The sequence below is a fragment of the Chanodichthys erythropterus genome, chromosome 22, assembly GCF_024489055.1.
Source record: "Chanodichthys erythropterus isolate Z2021 chromosome 22, ASM2448905v1, whole genome shotgun sequence".
In the NCBI taxonomy this organism is placed as follows: Eukaryota; Metazoa; Chordata; class Actinopteri; order Cypriniformes; family Xenocyprididae; genus Chanodichthys; species Chanodichthys erythropterus.
In genome coordinates, this window is record NC_090242.1 from 29,481,083 (window position 1) to 29,502,379 (window position 21,297).

At 38.3% G+C, this 21,297-nt stretch overlaps 1 protein-coding gene across 2 annotated transcripts; it reads left to right on the top strand.

Annotated features, from left to right (window-relative positions):
* Positions 1-818: 818 nt before the first annotated feature.
* Positions 819-20,973, top strand: nup98 (nucleoporin 98 and 96 precursor). 2 transcript variants are annotated; one of them, XM_067376971.1, is made up of 33 exons: positions 819-972; positions 2,230-2,336; positions 2,445-2,540; positions 3,100-3,282; positions 3,410-3,549; positions 3,644-3,751; positions 3,912-4,095; positions 4,197-4,357; positions 4,469-4,603; positions 4,739-4,871; positions 5,029-5,121; positions 5,219-5,362; positions 5,498-5,631; positions 5,948-6,135; positions 6,228-6,347; positions 6,448-6,731; positions 6,826-6,939; positions 7,043-7,181; positions 8,132-8,309; positions 8,431-8,583; positions 9,569-9,793; positions 9,871-9,997; positions 10,614-11,031; positions 11,134-11,363; positions 11,858-12,127; positions 12,207-12,364; positions 13,542-13,682; positions 16,625-16,779; positions 16,892-17,113; positions 17,228-17,469; positions 19,043-19,197; positions 19,284-19,395; positions 19,573-20,973. In XM_067376971.1, exons 2-33 carry the CDS (start codon positions 2,258-2,260, stop codon positions 19,773-19,775), a joined length of 5,424 nt encoding a protein of 1,807 aa, XP_067233072.1. In that variant the 5' UTR covers positions 819-972; positions 2,230-2,257; the 3' UTR covers positions 19,776-20,973. The 2 variants fall into 2 exon arrangements, with proteins under 2 accessions (XP_067233072.1, XP_067233073.1); XM_067376972.1 differs by having other exon boundaries at positions 4,472-4,603.
* Positions 20,974-21,297: the final 324 nt, after the last annotated feature.

A 21,297-nucleotide genomic window follows, 5' to 3' on the forward strand; every position in this document is an offset into this window, starting at 1 on the left:
GTACGGAAGAAAATTATTATTGTGAAACTGGGTACATTGTGTCTTACCATAAATCAGTCGTATATTTTATCGAAACTTCTCTGAACACATAATTATCGGTTTGCCACTTCAGAAGAGAAAGAACTAACCCTCGTGCGCCTCGTGATATATATACGAGTCGCTCAATGACGTAGTTCTTCCTGTTCTTCTGTTATTGAACACTCCGCGCGACCTGCTCGTTTCTGCCAACTACTGGTTTCACTTAAAAACTTGAACTCGTACCTCAAATATCATGTTCGTAAAGCTGGACTTGATTTTCATGAGTGACAGGCTGCCAGTACACAGGTCATCAGAGGAGAACTCGAGAAGAAATTACGCTGCCTATTACTTATTATACACGAATTAATAATAAGGTGCACGGATAAATTATTTATAATAAATACTGCAATATTCCATGAAATGTGATTTCATGGTGACTTTAGCATTGGTAGATATAGCAAAATATAAGCATGACTCCAAATGTATGATTCTTTAACACACACACACACACAAACACACATATAGAGAAACTGTAGAGGAGCTAGATTGCTTATTTTAAACGACCAAATTGACACTTTCCAAATGTCCAAAGGACAAAGGTTTCCAGGTCAGACATTGGCTTTATGAACAAAGTCTTGCAATTTATGATATAGGAGTAGCAACAACTTTCTCTGACATTTATATAAAAACATCCGCTACGTACGTAACGTATATTATTACACAAGAAAAAGCCGAAGCGAAGGATATTATCACGTGATGCGTGATGACGCATGAGGTCTAAATATGACGCGGATTGCTATCGGTTAGCTAGCTACGTTGTTTCCCTCCATCAACACTGAGCAGAGACGGAAAGTCAGCAAGTTGATGTTCAAAACTGACAACACCGGATTCACGTTTGCCATAAATATCGAGCTTTTCGACCGAGGAACTCTTCAGTGGACGTTTGAATAAACGGTAAGACTGATTATTTCTGTTTGTTAGATAAATTGCGTTTTAAACCCGATTGCTAGCACGTTAGCATTTGTAGCGAGCCATGTGAATTTGAAAGTAGAAACTTTGCGTACTGTATTTGTATATCTGCATGCGGGGATTAAATACATCGAAAGACTTTTGAAAATGTTATATTTTAAATCGATTGATAGCTGCTCGTTGAAGCTTTAAAGAAATGTATTTGAAGTAGAAACTTTAATGTAAGCACATGACGGCTAACTTTCTCTTTTTTTCACTCCTAGCTGCGTTGGTTCGCACTTGTTTGTACAGACTGGTTTGCTCAGGTTTATTCCGGCAGAAACCAAAATATGTAACGTTATGTAATGTCATATCAATCCCTAAACCAGAAAGAAAATCTAATAACACATTCTCACAGGCCGTAAAACCACTTGGACATGAAATTTCTTGCGCCCAACGTTGCTAATAGACGTCCAATCTAACGTGAACAATAACAGACATGACAACTTACCTGAAACATGTCACCTGTTTCTTCACGGCACATCATATGCGACATTTGGGAAATTTATATGTGTGCTCTCACATTTTTGTCTACTTTACCAGATTATCAGCCTGTTTTCTGGTGTGGTTAGATTTCTTGTGAAAGCTCATTTGTTTTTTGTGTAGATGTTTGGACTGTATGAAAATGTGAACTATGCAAAGGCAGTATTCATTTAAATACTTGCTATGTCCAGTTAGTCTTTGTGGTTGTGTATCGTAAATATAAAGAATAAGTTGGGGAAAACGAAAAGTAGTAGCATGTAAATCTAATTCTTTTAAAATCTAATTTTATATTAAACAGTTTATATTAAAATGCAACGTTTGCATATGTTTTAGTATCATATTTGATGCATCATTCAGACTTACTTGCTTATATAGTGAGAATATGGAGTTAACACTCATGTAATAAAAAAAAAACACCTACATTTTATTTTATTTTAATTTGAACTGGGCAGAAATATGCAATTTGCTGATATTTGAATGGCCAAAAATATGAAATTCTGATATTTATGGAAATAAACTGATTTCCTATGACTTTGTCGCCAATATTACAATGACTGAAATAAAGTCTAAGGTCTAAAGTCAACACTCGGTATGGTAGTGAACAAAACAATGTTGAGACGCACAAACATTCAGTTATTTTGAATAGGTTGATGGTAAGTAAAACAGCTGTGTAAGTGTATTTGGCTATTATAGAACTGAAAGCATTTCTCTTTTGTGTAGACATATGCAGGCTCTATAGCAGTGCAAGATGTTCAACAAGTCTTTTGGTGCTCCCTTTGGGGGAGGGACAGGAGCATTTGGGACTTCATCAACATTTGGGCAACAAAGTAAGTTAATATGTGTGCTAAAGTATTTTATGTGTAGAATAAAGAGAGAACCAAGAATTAATACTGTACAGAGACAAAGTAAGAATATTTGGCTTCCTATGTCATCAGATACTGGTTTTGGAGCAGCAGGGGGCTTTGGATCTTCAGCATTTGGTGCGACAAACAACACAGGAGGACTGTTCGGGACCACCCAGAACAAGCCTGGTAATGCTGTTATCTGTAGCTATAGATGTGTGCAGAATTTTTTAATTACTCAAAGAATGAATCACTTCAGGATTGAATTAAGTTGAGTACATTTGAAATATAAATAACTTTTTATTGATTGGGTACTTGCTTGTAATTGAGACACATCTGAGATTTATGCATTCATTTATTTGGTGTTGATGCATAGCCAAACTGCATGAACTCACTGGTGTGTTACAAGACCTGTTCTCACTGATTTGAGCACTGCAGGTTGAGAAGACAAGAATAATTTACTTTGAATGTTAGTAGAGCGTGATTACATAGATGAGTGGTGACTTGAGCTCTAATGAAACAAAACAAGTGTTTGCTGTTGAGTGAATCAACTTTGAAGTGAATTTGCAGTGAGTCAAGTGGTGACATGCTGTGAAGACTTGTATGAGAATAACTGATTTGAGATAGTTTGGAGGGAAGACTTAATGAGAATCACTGATGTGCTACCACATAAGATGAGCAGGCCCATAAGAAGATTGTATTTGGTCAACAGTATCATTTGCCTTGAAATATTTGTGTTTGTCCTCAGGTGGTCTCTTTGGCTCGAGCACTTTCAGTCAGCCTGTCACCTCCTCCACCAGTACTGGGTTTGGGTTTGGTGCCACTAGTGGCACATCAAACAGCCTTTTTGGAAGCACCAACACCGGAGGTGGAGGACTGTTTTCCCAGCAGAACAATGCCTTTGGTGCCAACAAACCAGCCACTTTTGGCAGTAAGTTTCCTGCAGAAAGTCTGCGTAGAAAAATGTTTTGATTTGTTGTAGACGTGTCTTGGATTAAAAGAATAGCTCTGAATCAATGGACCTAAATATATATACATTTTTTTTAATTGCTTTGCAGCTTTTGGTACCAGCACTAGTAGCGGTGGATTGTTTGGGACAACCAACACGACATCCAACCCTTTTGGAGGAACGTCAGGCTCTTTGTTTGGGTCATCAAGTTTCACTGCTGCACCCCCTGGCACAACAATCAAATTCAATGTTGGTTTAGACATGATTACACTTATATATTTTTTGTTTTCTTCATGGATGCTCTTTATTAACCAAAGTCTGTTTGTTTTTTGTTTTTTTACAGCCACCAACTGGTAGTGACACAATGGTAAAAGGTGGTGTGACAACCAGCATTAACACCAAACACCAGTGCATCACTGCAATGAAGGAATACGAGAACAAATCCTTAGAGGTAAGATGGATTCTCACTTTGTGATATTTGTACAAGTACGTGGCGATCTACTAAAGAAATTGTCTACAGTGATCAAAAATGTGTAACATGCCTGCTGTCTAGAGTTTAGAGGATTTGGAATCATGATAAAATATCTATAGCTTTCTTTCCTTCATCTAAGGAATTGAGGTTTGAGGATTATCAGGCTGGAAGGAAGGGTCCTTCCAATCCCATGGCAGCCGGCACAGGGGGCCTCTTTGGACCGACAGCCGCAGCTACTCCCAGTACTGGCACTGGACTCTTTGGCTCATCAGCTCCGAACACTGGCTTCAACTTCGGCCAGAACAAGACCTCATTTGGCACGAGTAAGTGGTTGTACCTTAAGAATTGTTTTAGTTTTTTTTTTTTTTTTTTTTTCTGTTTGTGTGTGTGTCTTGAATATATGTGTTAACTGTTTGCATTACAGGCACTGGGGCATTTGGGACAACCACAGGAAATTTGTTTGGCCAGCCGCCGCAGCAAGCTTCCAGTCTCTTCAAACCGTTCGGCTCAGCCACCACCACCCAAAACAACACTTTCTCTTTCGGCAACACCAATACCATGGGCCAGCCCAATACCAGCAGCATGGTGAGTTCCAGCAGGTGTACTAAATGTCTGCACTGATTTACTAAACTGATCTTTTTTTTAATGTAAAATCAGGTTAATTCTAGTGTTTAATTCAATAATTTCATTTCTAAGCAGGGGCTGTTTGGCAACACGGCTGCCTCTCAGGCTGGAGGACTTTTTGGAAACACTAACACAAGTACCGCCACAGGCTTTGGCACAGGAATTTTCGGTCAACCTAACACTGGCTTTGGGAATGTGGGTACACAGGTGATTTCTGAAGAGGCTACAATTAGCTCTTTTTTTATTTACTCTATTTTTTTATTTTTTCAAAAGTCAATTTTCAGATTTTCAAATATAAGTTACAATTGTTGCTTTTTTTTAACTTGTGTCTTTATTTCACAGAATCTTTTTGGTAATAAGCCTGCTGGATTTGGCACCACCACCACTAGTGCACCGTCCTTTGGCACAGGCACTGGTCTGTTTGCAAATAAGCCTACACTCACTCTAGGGACTAACACGAACACTTCAACCTTTGGTGAGTCTTAATACCCGCTTAAGGGAGGGTGGTGTGACAACCAGCATTAACACCAAACAATCAAATTTTGGTTGTGAAAGTGATGGGGTATCATTTCACCACTGCACACTTAGATTTGATCTAGATATTTAATGTTGATGTTTTTAATTTCTCGAAGGTTTCGGTGCAACTGGTACAGGTGGGGGTCTTTTTGGGAACAAAACTGCTACGACAGGACTGGGAACAGGATTGGGAACTGGCTTTGGAGGAGGTACATTTTAGGGTGCTATTTTATTTATTTTGTTTTTTGGTCATTTGTTACTTGGAGAATTAAAACATGCCTTCTAAGTATTTATCTGTATTTTCAGCTGTAGGAACTGGCCAGACGTCATTGTTTGGGAACAACCAGAACAAGCTGGGCTCCACTCTGGGGTCAGTGGGCACCTTCGGAACTGGAGGCTTCAACACCGGAGCCAACACTCTGAATTTTGGTGCTACTCAACAACCTGTGGGTTAGTGCAAATGCTTTATAAATGATTTTATTCCCAGAACTAGTTTAGATCATGTTGATAAGTTGAGCAATGTGAGGTGGATTTCTTTTGAGGGTTTATTAAATAAATAACTAGTATACCCTGTTTTGTTCACAGCTCTGACTGATCCCAGTGCAGCAGCCGCTCAGCAGGCCGTCCTCCAGCAGCAGATTAACGCATTGGCCTATTCTCCATTTGGAGACTCACCCCTCTTCAGAAACCCACTGTCAGATCCCAAAAAGAAGGAAGAGGTTTGATTTTTACAGTTTAGATGGTCCTCACATGACGTTGGGGCTGCACAATCTAATTGCGATTTGTGATTTTTAAGATAAAAAAATATTTGAATGATTAAAAACAAAAAAAAGTTTCTTGTTTTGTAGGGCAGCACAATTTGGCCAAAATATGTGATTTATATATCAATATGCCTATAAAATAAAATAAAATAAAATAAAATAAAATTTAAAATAAAATAAAATAAAATAAAATAATTTCTTCTTATTAAATGAAAATAAAAAAATAATAAATAAAACAAGAAATGCACTGCTAACATATCTTCTCTCTCATTAGCGTCTCAAGCCCACAAATCCAGCTGCCCAGAAAGCCCTGACTACCCCTACTCAATACAAACTGACCCCTCGTCCTGCCACCCGTGTGCGTCCCAAAGCTCTCTCCTCCTCTGGCTCATCCAAATCTCAGCTCTTCGATGGACTTGATGATGATGAACCCTCTCTTAACAATGGAGCTTTCATGCCTAGGTAAGAGCCTGACGTCATAACTGTAGCTACTCTTATTGCTTGTGTAGTGCACTAACTGATGTGTTCCTGTCTGCATGCATTCTTTGTTTTAGGAAGAGCATAAAGAAGCTTGTGTTGAAGAATCTGAATAACAGCAGTCTGTATAACAACTCTGGGAACAGAGAGGTTGATGACTTGGCCTCCCCTTCAGAGTACCCACAAAATGGGCTCAGGTAAGTTGAAACTAGTTCTCAACTATTGATGTGAAGTAATATTTTTGCAGTCAGTAAAGATGCAACCTCAAATTTATAATGTTGTCCTGTCACACTTCAGTCTGAGTATGGATGAAGGAGAGACCAGAGAAGTTGGTGTGGAGAGAAGTGGGGAGGATGACCTAGAGGTCTCAAAGTTCTACACCAACCCGATCACCAAACCCATTCCACACGCCCAGCCGAGCCCCTTGCTACAGGACACCATCTCGGAGTTCAACATGCGAGGAACTGGCAGTCATCGCAATGGCTTGGAGGCCAGCAGTGAGGACATTTCTCTGGCTGAGGATTCAATTCAGGAGGAAAGAGATGAGGAGCTGGAGGCTCAGAAACCTCCTCACCCAGCTGGTGCGCTTGTCTCTGTCGACTTTCCTTAAAAAATACACTGTGCTTGATGGTCTAGAAATCTTATTCTAAGCCATCTTATTCTGACCTTTTTCAGGTATAGTTCTTGGCCGTGTAGGCTACTACACCATCCCATCCATGGAAGAGCTGGGAAGGATGTTGAATGAAAATGGGGAGTGTATTGTGGAGAACTTCACTGTTGGCAGGAAAGGTAAAACTGAAGCCTCATGATGCAAAAAAACAAATTATATTCTAAGTAGCCCACCAGTGGAGCGTAATATAATGTGTTGTTTTTTTTGTTTTTTTTTTTGCAGGCTATGGGTCAGTTTTCTTCACAGGTGAAGTGAATCTTACCAACATGAACCTGGATGAGATTGTGCACTTCAGGCGTAAGGAGATAATCGTGTACCCTGATGACAAAGACAAGCCTCCTGTTGGAGAAGGGCTAAACAGGTAATCTTAGGGCTCAACATTGCAATTGTTTCACTCATATTTGTGATTTAAGAGACATGTTCAAACTTTATTTTGGAGCATGCTGTATGTGTTTAGTTTTAGTTTAGTTTAGTTTAGTTAACAGGGACCATGCACAGCACAAATGTTGTACCAGAGTTGGCTAAACGGCTAATTTGCATCTGTAGTCCCTGGGCAGGGTGTTATTACATAGCATTACAGCACTCATTACAATACAGAAGTTGTATCACAATGTCACAAATTACAATATAAAATCAGATTTTAATAATAATAATAAAAATAAATAATTAATGATCACATATTATTTTTTTTTCTTAAGCCATATTTTAAGAGCAGTGTAACTTGAAAATGAATGTCAAGTCTTAAACTGATAGACATTTTTTTCTGCCATTTAAGTGGTCGTAAATTTAGGAATGGAGAAATTGGAATCATGAATACAGCTTAATGTAATTTATTAAACTTCAAAAGGCTATGATTTTATTAAATAAATATTAGCGCTGCGTGTTTCAAAGTAAAAACATGGCGCTGTTGCACATTCTATGGGCTCACGGTTTCAGAACAGCTCCCAATCAATGAAAACTGCATTTATGCCAATATATTTTTATGCAGGCCTATAAATAATTACATAATTATTAAATACAATTTGAAGCAGCAATAATTAAAAGTCTAGTGTACTTTTGGTATTCAACTAAAAAAAAAAGCATTTTTGAATGTAAATGTCTTTTAGTATCCCGTTTATTAAAAGAAAAACATTATTTTATATATTTTCATCACCCTCCAAAAATGTTCATGTGCTCCTTGGGGGAAAAAATGAGCATCAAGATCTGAATCTGCATGGATAGGTTTTGCATTCTTAACCACTTGAGTCTCTGCTGCTGAAACAGCGCTTTTCCCTATAAGCTCAACATAACTTTGTTTCCTGTATCACGCAGACGTGCTGAAGTGACTCTAGATGGTGTGTGGCCCAATGACAAGACAACGTGCTGTCAGATCAAGAGTCTAGAGAGGCTGACAGAGATGAACTACGAGGGCCGTCTCGAGGCAGCCTCGCGCAAACAAGGCGCCCGCTTCTTGGAGTACCGACCCGAAACTGGATCCTGGGTCTTTGAGGTATGAGCACCTTCACAAAGTGCTCCACTTTGCATCATTTTATTTTCTGACCAGTCCTGTATTACAGTTATCTGTTGTCATGTATAATAAATTGAGAATGTAACTGAAATCTCCTCTACAGGTGGCCCACTTCTCAAAGTATGGCCTGCAGGATTCTGATGAAGAAGAAGAAGTCCCCCCGGCCAAGCTGGACCTGAAGAAGCTGAAGACGGGGGTTCCTCCTGGGATCCCACAGCTTCCACTGACCCAGCAGCAGATGGCGCCACAGGCTCAGGTAGACTGAGGAACGCACCGAGTCTGACACACATTGGTCTCCGGGGGCCACTCAAGTTCACTCATACCTGCTGTGCCCCCCACAGTCCAGATCTACACTAGCAGCGGGGAGAGGGCAAACAGTTTTAGTGGTTCAAATGCTTTTCAGCTGTGATGCAAAGACATCTGAGATTATTGAAATGCTGTGCACACATTTTAAATATTATAAGTTTACAAAGCAAGTTCATATAACAAAGGGAGTTGCCTTTTATCTAATATTTATAGTTTGTAAAGCTGACTCTTCTCCTTAGCATTTGCAATTAGCAGGTGCTTAGAGTTTAAAGACTAGATCTGTCATTTTCAGTGAAAAATTAATTGTTACATGCTTGAATGAGTTTTACTTTTAAAAATGAAAAAGGGTGATTCTGATTGTTTTGAGTGGAGTATGATGTAGCCAAGTATTATTATTATTAGTGTATTAAATTATACTTGGTTTCTTTTACCTTTGCCATAATATAAAGTATATTTGTATGTTATGATATTTGTAGAACACGAGCAAAGAATTTGCTTGACCAGATATATTTGAGATTTATTTTTCACAGGTGATTTGAGTAACATTACATGAAATGTTTAAAAGTGTGTCTGATCTGAGATTTTCTACAGATGAGCTTGTGAGGTTTCAGATGTTTTATTTTGAAGTATAGCAGTTGAAAAATGTATGAAAGAAAGTGTGTGAATTTGTTTTGATTTTGTCATGTATTTCATTGACAAATAAAAGTACAATAAAGATAAAATGTTTGTGTCAGGACATTTAATGGGTACATAATGCTTTCATAGCAGCTTTTGATTAGGCAGCAACTACATCCTTGATGCCTGCCAAATTATTTGGTAAAAATTGATGTAAAGTTAACGGGGTGTCTGCATCAGTTTAAAGATGTTGCAGAACTGTACTCTGCACTCAGATCAAGAACAAACTTGACTTGAACTCTTTGTGTGCATATGTGTAGAGTACTGCAGTACTTGAGCTGCTCAGCCGTGTGTCGGAGTTGGACAGTGACATGGCTGACATTACTCAAGAGCACCCAGCGGACAGTGTTTTGGGAGAGGAGGATGGAGAGAGAACTTCTGTGGAGGAGCACAAGCTGAGATCTGAGACTCCTGCCGAGCATGAGCCCATGTCCGCATCCAGCCAGATTGCTTCCTCGATGGGCATCAACCCTCATACCTTACAGGTAGCGTGCGTGTAGTTGAGTCATGCAAATATGTCACATTCTGTCATTTTAGTAACACTGATTTATGTTCCACACAGATTATGAAGGCATCTCTCTTTGCAGAGGATGATGAATGTGACTTGTTTCAAGAGCATGGTTCTTCAAAGCTCATACAAGATGTGGTTTCCCCCAAAGTTTTGCTTTCTGGACCTGGTCGGCTATCAAGTACGCCCCTCTAATTCATTAAATGCAGTTTACATCCACTACTGGTCAAAGGTTTTGGAATAATTAATAGTTTTTATGTTTTTAAATAAAATCACTTATGCTCTTATTTGATTAAAATGCAGTAAAAACAGTAATGTTGTGAAAGATTACCATTTTACATGAGCTATTTTCTATAAATATATTTTAAATTTTAATTTATTATTGTGAATGCAAAGTTGAATTTTTAGCAGCCATTATGTCTTCAGATTCAAATGACGATGATTCGGTGCACTCTTATCAAATATTATTGGTACTCAATTATTAATAATGGTTCTTCCAACAGTTCCTCCTTTTTTAATTTTTTTTTTTTTTTTTTTGTAGAAATCATGATGCTCTTTTTCTTTCTTTTTTCCAGCTTTGCCATCACAGGATTTTTTTTTTTTTTTTTTTTTTTGAAAATTGTAATATTAGTTAAACTAATATAGTGAATTTTAATCAAACAAATGCAGCATTGGTGTGCATAATAACTTCTTTCAAAAACATTAAAAAAATAATAATAATAATAAAAAAAAACGTTTATGTATGGTACTTGTACCCTTCTTTAAACATGTCTGATATTATGGCTTTTCTATTACAGTTGGAGCCCTGTTACAAACAAAGTTCACCTCAGGTGGAGGGCTTTTTTCCCAGTTCCCAGAGGCTCCTTTTGGTGTAATACCTCAGAAGATTAGCAAGTCCCTAGCATCTGAAGCCCCATGGCCATCATTGGGTCCATCCTTCCTGTTGCCGGCCCCTCCTCCAGAACCTACGCTTCGGACCATTGGGGCCCGTAGGTTAGGTGGGCCAGTACCTCTGGAGAGCTCTATAACTTTAGGGAAAGGCCGTTTACTGATGGACGCGGCTCTGTTCAGAGGGCGGTCTTTCAGAGTGGGCTGGGGTCCCAACTGGACACTGGTGCACTGTGGAGATCAAGTTAGTGTCACAGAAACAATGAAGGAGCAGGCAGCAGAGAGCATGGGTTTTGGTTTCTTACCCAAACCAACCAAGAGCAAACCGTAAGTTTGGCTTCTTCATAGTTTGTCAGCACAAATAAAATGTATCTAAAGTGTGAGACAACTTTTCCTCAGAGTAATTTTTCCATTGTTGCATCACACCAGGATCACTGAAAGTCTGTTTAAAGTGCATATGGAGCAGGTGGTCGGCCTGGAGCCCAAGCAGTCAGCTGAGAGCCTTGCTCTTTACCACAGGCCACTGGAGATCAGTCTAAAGCACAGCACAATCAACACAGATGACCCCTGTCCTTTCATTCAGCCAGAGAGAGGAGTGGATGCTCTGCATGGTTATGCAGAATGGATTGTGGAGGTCAACAAAGATACAGGAGGGGATGGTATGAAGTTTTTACTAAGGTTTTATGAGTGTAAATAAAAAAAAATTGGGCTTAGTGGGTTTTTTTTAATCAATTTTAATTGATTAATTGAAAGATTTCCATTTCACATAAATCCTGTTCTTTTGAATTTTCTATTCGTTTAAGGATTCTGAAGGAAAAAAAAAATTGATTTCCACAAAAATATTAAGCAGCACAACCGTTTTCAACATTGTTTTTTGAGCAAATTGATTTGTGAAGGATCATGTGACACTGAAGACTGGAATAATTGCTGCTGGAAAAAGTTTAGCTTTCCCATCTCAGGAATAAAGATACATATTCACTGTATTACAGTGTTTTTGATCAAATAAATGCACCTTTAAGCATAGGAAACCTTCAAAAAGCCTTTTGAACAGTAGTATGTTTGTTTAAATTTCTTTTTGGATATTAAATAGCTTCATGATTTAAAAAAAAAAAAAGCATATTGTATAATAAATAACTTTGATCTTCCACATTAGCTGGCCTGGCCCATTGGCGGCAAGTTTGGACTTTGTGTGCTGCTCTGTGGGGTCGTCTGGGTGACCGAGATGTGGAGACTGAGCAATACTCGGACTACCAGCAGCAGCTTGAGAGGAGGAGGAGCTTCTCTCACTGGCTCTCTGAGAGCTCGGCTGAGTGCATTGAGGAGGAGGTGGGCCGGGCCCTTCAGCGCAACCATGCCGAGGCTGTATTCAGTTACCTTACCGGTCACTGTTTAAGCAAGGCCTGCAAACTGTCCCAGAAGAGTGGTGAGTATGCACAATATATTTTTTTTCTGCATGCTGTCAAGTTGCATTAGTGGTTCTAATGAACGCTATGTCTGTATAGGGGACCATCGCCTTTCACTGATGTTGTCTCAGGCTGTGGGGTCTCAGTTTTGTAGAGATCTATTGGCTCTGCAGCTCAGTGACTGGAACAGGATGCAGACAGACTCCTTCATAGAGGAGGAGAGGCTGCGAATCTTTGCTTTGCTTGCAGGCAAACCAGTAAGTAAATAAAATAGGAGCGGGCACGACCATTTGTAAATTGAACGTGTGAGGCTTCTTGTGTCATCAGCTTGATATTACAAACTGGTATTTTTTTACCATATTATTTTAATGTACACTCACTGGCCACTTTATTAGGTACACTTTGGACCCCATTTTTGTCTTCAGAACTGCCTTAATTTTTGTGGCTTAGATTTAACAAGGTGCTGGAAACATTCCTCAGATTTTGGTCTATATTGACATGGATGAGCAGTCAACAAATCTGCATCAACTGCTTGATGCTATCATGATGTGAATCTCCCATTCCACCACGCCCCAAACGTTCTCTACTCAAATGGGCTCCCCAATTACCAGAGCTTTGTGACATGGCATGTTATCCTGTTGGAAGTAGCCATAAAGTAATGGACATGGTCAGCAACAATACTTGGGTAGGCTGTGGAGTTTAAAAAATGCTCAAATTTGGACTAAGGGGCCCAAAAAGTGCAGAGAAAATATCCCCCACACTAATACACCACCAGCCTGAATCGCTGATACAACAGCAGGATGGATCCATGCTTTCATGTTGTTTACGCCAAATTCTGAACTTTTCATCTGAATGTTGCAGGAGAAAATGAGAATGATCAGACCAGGCAATTTTATTTATTTTTTTTGGACCATTCTCTGTAAACCCTAGAGATGGTTGTGTGTGAAAATCCCAGTAGATTAGCAGTTTCTGAAATGCTCAGACCAGCCCATCTGGCACCAACAACCATGCCATGTTCAAAGTCACTTAAATCCCCTTTCTTCCCCATTCTGATGCTCAGTTTGAACTTCAGCAGATCGTCTTGACCATGTCTACATGCCTTCGATGCAGTGAGTTGCCAAGTGATTGGCTTATTAGATATTTGCGTTAATGGGTAGTTGAACAGGCAAACCTAGTAAAGTGGCCAGTGAGTGTATTGACATAATTATAAACACACTGGTTTATAGCGCAAATAGTTCTACCATTTACAGCACTTCATTCTTCTAGTTATTTACTCAAAGCAGCTAATGAATCAGAAGTACCAAGTAAAGTCATTTGGTAAACATTCCTGTATTTCTTCATATCTTAATATATAGTGCGGAAAAAGTAAATATTGCAATGTCAGTTTTTTTGTACAACCCTAATTTATAATTTTATTTTATTTTTTTAATGAAGGTGTGGCAGTCAACAGACTACTGTATAAACGTGTGCTCCGAGCTTGACTGGAAGCGGTGTGTTGCTGTTCATCTCTGGTACATGCTGCCTCCTACTGCATCTGTAGCTGATGCTCTCGCCAAATACGAATCTGCATTTCAGGTACCTCACATCTCACTAAATTTTTAGAAGTTATTTTAGTTTATCTTTGACACAAGTATAAAATTTCATAATTACACTACCTTTCAAAAGTATGTGGTCGGTAGGATTCTCTTATGCTTAACAAGGCTGCATTTATTTGATCACAAATACAGTAATATTGTAAAATGTTATTACAATTTTTAAAAAGCTGGTTTCTATTTAAATATATATTAAAGTGCCCCTATTATGCCTTTTTAAAGATTCCTAATATTGTTTTGGGAGTCTCCTACAACAGGTTTAAATGCATGCAAGGTCAAAAAACACTTGTTTTCTCATAATATACATTTAATATCACCTCAATTAATTTCACCTCGTAAACGATTCGTTTGAAGCAGTTCAAAGAATCAGTCTCTCTAAACTCCTTTCCGTGAGCTTACACTGCTCTTATTGGTCTACTGCGCACCCATTGCTATAACTGACTGACAGCTATCAATTCGCAAGACATTGTATACAATGTATGGACAGAAAAGGTAGCATCTATTTTTATTTTTATTTATTTATTTATTTATTCATTTTTTGCCATATCAATTCGAGCCCAACAATGAAACGTCTGAAGTAGTCGATCAACCAGAAACTGATTCGCAGTCCCGACTGGAGTAAGTGTCACCTCAGTTTATAAGACATGATGGCAGCGTCACTGTTATACTTTATGTAGGTGCACCTATGCAAACTGTATCAGAATGCCAAGCGAAGCTGAAAACCTTTAAACATAAGATAAACATTTAGGCCAGATGTGTACACAGACTTTTTCGCCATAATTATTAACAAAGTAAAAAATGGCTATATAATTGTTTGACACTACAATGCATCTTAACATCCTATTACAATACAGATAGAGCTCCACTCTACTGTAATGATAAAAATGCAGATGAACAAAAAAAGTTAAGCGAACCGAGCCCAAAGTTATGTTGTAAACTCCCTCGTCAGCTGAGCACAAACAGGAATGGCTGATAATGCATTGCACTTTGTAAACAAACGTTGTGCTCCATCCTTGATCATTACTCCAAGTAATAAGACAGACAAGCTGGACCCACATTTGAATAGCAGAACTATAAAAACGTGACTTAGCCGGTTAGCAGGGGAAATGCAGACTAGAGGTGTACGTTACACAGCATAACATGCAAAACAACGAGTTTTGAACAATCGCTAGAAAATATAAACCTCAAAAGCTGCAAATTTAACTTGATTTTAACTTAAAATTTAGAAAAGTGAATTGCATGATAAAACCTTTGTTAATAAAGCACTGTGGCTCTCTTTTTATACATCACAAATGACTTGTGCCTCAGAGCGCTGTCATGTTGTGTTTTCGGAGGTGGAAAGCCTGGTGTTTGAGAATGCAATCATGCACATACGTTTTTTTTAATGCTTTTTTTTAATCCGAAATCTCAAAGAAAAAATGTTGGATGGAAACAGCTAATGTTTAAATCAGCTGTGCTGCCTAAAGGTGCTAAAGAGGATTGTTTTGTTTTATACATTTTTGCAATATTACTTGAAACTGTCTTTACTAACTGATAAAAGACTATTTATTAGGTGCACTGAAAGGAATAATATTAATATACATCATCTGTGCACGAGGTAGGGCCTTAAAAACATCAGCCAATTGTTAACGCGATCATCACGTAAACGATTGGCCCTCTGGCTTGTCAATCACTGCCGTGACGTTCCTTGTGAGAGATGAGCACGGCTGCGCGCTCCAGTAACTTTCCACACTCCACAGGCGCCGCATGCAATGTTTTTGTCAGGAGACAGGAGTAACAACTGCAGATTATGAGTTACCTGCGGTGAGTCCGACATAATGAATCCACTAACACGACACAGCGAATGCCGGTGGTAAACACTCGTGTTCCAATACTCGTGCACGAGTTTTGGGAGGCGTTCCTTTGAAACGCATGCGCTCATTTCAAAAACTCAGTAACAGTCTTTGGATTCTCAGTCGACGACAAAATCCTCTCTATCACCTTTAATACTTTTGTGGAAACTGATAGATTTTTTTTATTTATTTTTTTCTCCAATAGAATTACTTTACATGGCAACTTGTCACAACAAGACCGTAGCTTGTTTAAAGACAATGTTTTAGCTCTTTCCTGTTGAGAGATGCCACTGATTCCTGATCAACTGTGTAATGAAGTTAAAGGGATAGTTCACCCAAAAATGAAAATTGTCATTTACTCACCCTCATGTCATTCCAAACCTATAAAACTTGTTCTTTAAAACACAAATGAAGATAATTTAATGAAATCTGAGTGATTTCTGTCCCTCCATTGACAATCTACGCAACTACCTCTTTGAGTCTTCAAAAAGTTCATAAAGAGATTGTAAAACTAATCCATGGTTTAGTCAATTTTCTGAAAAGACACAATTGCTTTATGTGATAAACGGGTTTAATTTGGGCTTTTATTCACATAAAAACATTCATCAACACACACTTCAGATATAGTAAACAGAAGAATGTTAGCTTGACGTGTATATGTGAATAAAAGCCTAAATTCAATCTGTTCATCATACAAAGTGATTAAGTCCTTTCAGAAAATTTGGACTCAACCACTTGATTTATATGGATTAGTTTTACTATCTCCTTATTAACTTTAAGCATCAAAGTGGTAGTTGCGTAGGCTGTCAATGGCGGGACAGAAATCTATGATTTCATCTAAAATATCTTCATTTGTGTTTCAAAGAAAAAGTAAAAAATGGCTATATAATTGTTTGACACTACAATGCATCTTAACATCCTATTACAATACAGATAGAGCTCCACTCTACTGTAATGATAAAAATGCATCTTATATGAAGTCTTATTGGTTTGAAATGGAGGGTGAGTAAATTATGGCTTTTTTTTTTTTTGCTTCCACCCCCCCATTTTTGGGTGAACTAACCCTTCAAGACTGTATTTGTATGTGTTACAGGGTTCAGAGGAAGTGAAAAGGTATGCTTGCCCTCCTTTACCTCCCTATGTAGATGAACTCGAGTTGTTGGGTTTGGATGAAGAGATGGATGAGACGGAATCCAAAAAGTCACTCTATGACATCTGCTTCCACCTGCTTAAACTTTACAGTGACAGGTTTGTATGCACATCCTCTTTGATTTCTGGATTTTCTTTTTGAAGATGATGTCCATAGGCTATCTATGTATGCAGGCTGATTTTGCTCTTATACTATTTCCCCCCTCTTTAGGCACTACAGCCTACAGCAGCTACTTGATCCCAGCACAGTAACTGCTGATCATCTGGACTACCGGCTGTGCTGGCACCTGTGGAACGTGTTGCAGGCTCTTAACTACAATCACCTGTCCACCTCATGCCAGGGCTTGCTGCACACCAGCTACGCTGCCCAGCTGGAGAGCGCAGGATTATGGGAGATGGCTATCTTCGTGCTGCTGCACATACCTGACTCTGGGTAAATGACTGCTCTGTTCTGAGTACTCATTTAGTTTGTGATGGGTTTTATACAGGATTGTATAAAGTTGAGTGACCATACATGAGATGATTCCTATTTTATATAACTGTACAGACGTAGAGAGAGTGCAGTGCGGGAGATGCTCAACTTACACTGCCCCCTTGAGGAGACAGAAGAGTCAATGGAGAAGGAGCAATTTCTTACGGAAAAGTTGCTGATCCCCATCCAGTGGATCCATCAAGCCAAGGCCATCCGTGCCTGCAGAGAGGGAGATAAACATCGTGAAGCCTTGCACCTTTACAAGGCCGGCCACTGGAATCACTGTCATCGGCTGGTCATCCAGCACCTGGCCTCAGGTTTGAATAAGCCAAAAACACGCACAAACATACTTTTTTTTTTTTATCTCTCAAATGCGTTTCATGTGTGCAGCAACATAAACGGCGCATGTTAATTTTGGCTGCCATTTCCACAAGTATTCACATTGACTGTACACGTACGTAGCACTGTAAAGGGAGATCGCACTGCACTTTTCGTCCTTTTGACTTCTGTTCATATACATAGACTCAGGCGAAAAAATTTGGCATTTTGCTACATTTCAAATTTTTCAAAGTTTGGTGAACTCTCACCTTCAAATTCGCATTACGTGAAGACGTGTGACCAGTACAAGATTAATACGTCATGACGTGACCCCAGAAACTTTGTAGCTGCAGGTTTCAAAGCTTGTTGCAGGAAAGTGGAGTAGGTTGTAAATTTTTACATATTAGATTTGTTGAATTTATGTTTTTAAAAAAGATGCCGCATATCATGACTGTTGCTTTGTCTGAAAAAAATTGCTAAATTGCATCTCATAAGTAGATTTGCCACTGAAAATGCACTAAACCTTTTTATCAACTTAATCTTTTGCATTATAGACTTAAGCCCTATTCGGACGGGATTAGTTTTACATGGGGATGTGGAGTAAAGTAATTTTACCTCAGAACGTCTGTAGTATTACTTGGCCAATTTGCACAGGACAAGACATCTCAGTAAAACTAGCAGAAGTGGGAGGGGTAACTCGATTTATGCACCGCCGTCACCTCCCTGTCGTCATGTGGGTATACGTTGCTTTGTGATACCATGTATGCAAACACATACAATCTAAATATATAAACTATATATAACAGTTGGGTCCGGTCAAACGATTTATTAATTAAATTCTGATGTAATATGCACATTATTTTTGTGCCTCTGACAATTGCTTAGATCTTCTTTTTGCTCTGAATTGTATGTAGAAAATACCTGACGATTGCCACAGACTTGTCCCACCACCTACAACGCAAATTAATGTTTCTTTAAGTGCTTCCATGGTTGAAAAATGCGCAGAAAACTACTTTTAAACAGGAAATGACAGAATTTTACAGTACATATTTACAGCGGGTCTATTCGAACTGGATTAGTATTACCTGAGGTAATTTTTCCGGACCTTTTTACAGAAGGTAAAAGTCGCCGTAAACTTTACTGACATTGTCCGTGATGATTACCGAGATGGCACATTCGGACGGGACTAAAATCACAGAGAAGCTCTGTAATAATTACTTTACCCCCACCTCCCCATGCAAAACTAATCCCGTCTGAATAGGGCTTTAAAGTAAAATAAAGAAATGAACTACTTACCCATAATTTGATCAAGTCTGAAACTGGTGGTCTGAAAATGATTTAAGCAGTTTCTAGCTAAATATTTGGTTTGGCTTGTTTAAATTTAAATGCCATTTGGATATAAATTTGGTCCCCCAGGTAATGAAAATTAGACTAAACTTTTTGGAATTTATGGCAAAACTGCTCAGTGTATTTCTTATTTTCTGTATAGAACTTTCTGTAAAAGTTCTATATGCCTGCCATGAAAACCAGCCTAATGTTATCTTCACATGTCTTTTTTTATTTTTCCCTCAGACTGCATAATTAACGATAATCATAAGTACCTGCTGGAATTCCTGGAGGGGTTGGCAGTCCCAGAGCGCAGTGTTCAGATTCAAAGCTGGGACACATCTGGACGGGTCTACCTTGATTACATCCATGTCATCCAGACTTTGCAGGACATCCAACAGGTAACCTGCTGCTTCAGGAAAGTATGTAGCTCTACTAGAATAAAAATTTAAGAAACCACTAATGTGTCTTCTACTTCTATCTATAGACGGAAAGCCCAGGTTATGAGCTGGAGCGGCTGCATACAGAAGTGACGTCTCTCTGTGGGAGAATAGAGCTCCTCCCCTGCTCCAAAGCTAAAGACCGACTTGCCCAATCAGGTCTGAAATTATTTTCCTGTGTTTTGTCATTTATACTCTAATAATGTTTCTGAAAAGTTAATTTCAGCCATATTCTTTGTTAGATTATGGGACCGAATATGAAACAATATGAATTAACAATATGAATCCATACAATTACTGTAGAATTATAACTTTGGATATAAATTTGCCTTATAGAGATGGCCAAACGTGTGGCTAACATCCTACGAGTGGTTTTGAGTCTCCAGCAGGGTGGTGAAGGCACCCCAGATCCCCGACACATCCCTCTTTGCCAGCTTGCTCCACACATTGGACGTCTACCCATGCCAGAGGACTATGCTTTAGAGGAACTCCGCAGCCTTACTCAGTCGTACCTGCAAGAGTATGTTATCAGTCACTGAATATCAAGATATAGGTTTCTTGATCAGTTCTGCAGAAGTAACATGAGTCTTGAGTGGAATTACCTTCAGCACTCCAATTATATGGCTGTTTCAGGCCGTGGTTGAACTTTCGATGCATATTTAGGCACAATACTTGTGAATAAAGCATTCCCTTTTGTGCTTGTGTAGGAGCTTTTTTTTTTTTTTTTCTCTCTCAAATCCTGTTTTGTAGTCAGACATGATTTGTGTGAGTGTCTTTAATTATTAAAGTATCTATTTGAATACATCTCTTGATTTAATCTGCCTAAGATACATTGAGGGGAAATGCCAGACATTGGTCTATTCAGTTACAAAGTTGCATTGTGAAGTATCATCTGGTCCATTCAAAGCTAAAATATAATATTGTGTTTGTGTGTTTAGAGCCTACCTTGTACAATTCATAAAGACATAAAAAGGAACGTTTTCTTTTGACTGTTATTTTCAGTCATAGTGTTTTTAAATCTTAGTGTAACCATGATGTGTGTATACCTTTTGTAAGTACAGTATTTTCATTGTTCCCATGGACTGCCTTAGTCTACAAGTTGCAAGCTTCTGTGTAAATGATAAATGTTACTCAACCTGTTTTTTTTTGTTTTGTTTTTTTTTTTTTTTGAGGAGATTACGCATTTATTTAAAATTACACTCCTCACACCAAACGTATGGCAAGAATAAAAATTTAAAAGTGTGGGCATATCTCTATTTTTGTAGGGTTTTCAACATGTTGATCTGGAAAACCTTATTGTTAAAGGTTTACCTAATGTAAAACTAAATAAATTCAATGCTATTGATTAAAGTTCATAGAAGTATATTTTGGGGTTTCTAAAGTGTTCAACAATGTGACTGGCGATTCTTATAAAACTTTAATCAAAGTCAACATGACATCTCTTCTGACTAGGATAGGGTTTCGCTGATGTAATTACATTAGAGCATTATGTGAACCCTTCATCCTCTCAGGTTTTTTTCTTTTAGTGATACAAAATGCTCCAGCATCTAGTAATGTGCTTGTTTCATGTAATTTTTATTTTCTAAAAGCATTGTAAACATTAAAATTGGTTTATGACAGATTATGCTTTAGATGATTAAGGTTGTGCTCTTGAATGGGTGTGTGTTTATGGATGTCTGATTGATTATTTCTGTGCATGAATGTGCTGAATGTTTTGTAATGTAAAACTACAAATAAAATACTTTTAATTTCTAATGGAAATTTTCTTTGTATTTTTATGTAGAGGAGTACAAATGTCTGAGAGCAATGCAAATATGCTTGTTTTGGTTATTTCTTTACAAATTCATATCAGCATTAATTGCAGAATTTCATAGTTTTGTCTTTCCTTTAAATATGGATCGATAGAATGGTTTTTAAACTTAACGCACTTTAATTTGTTGTAATTTTATAGTTGCTGTGGTAAGATAACTAATATAAAAAAATTACCCAATACTGTACTAAGTTTTTTACAACTATGGGGTATATTCTACTACAATACACTACAGTCTACTGTAGTAAAAT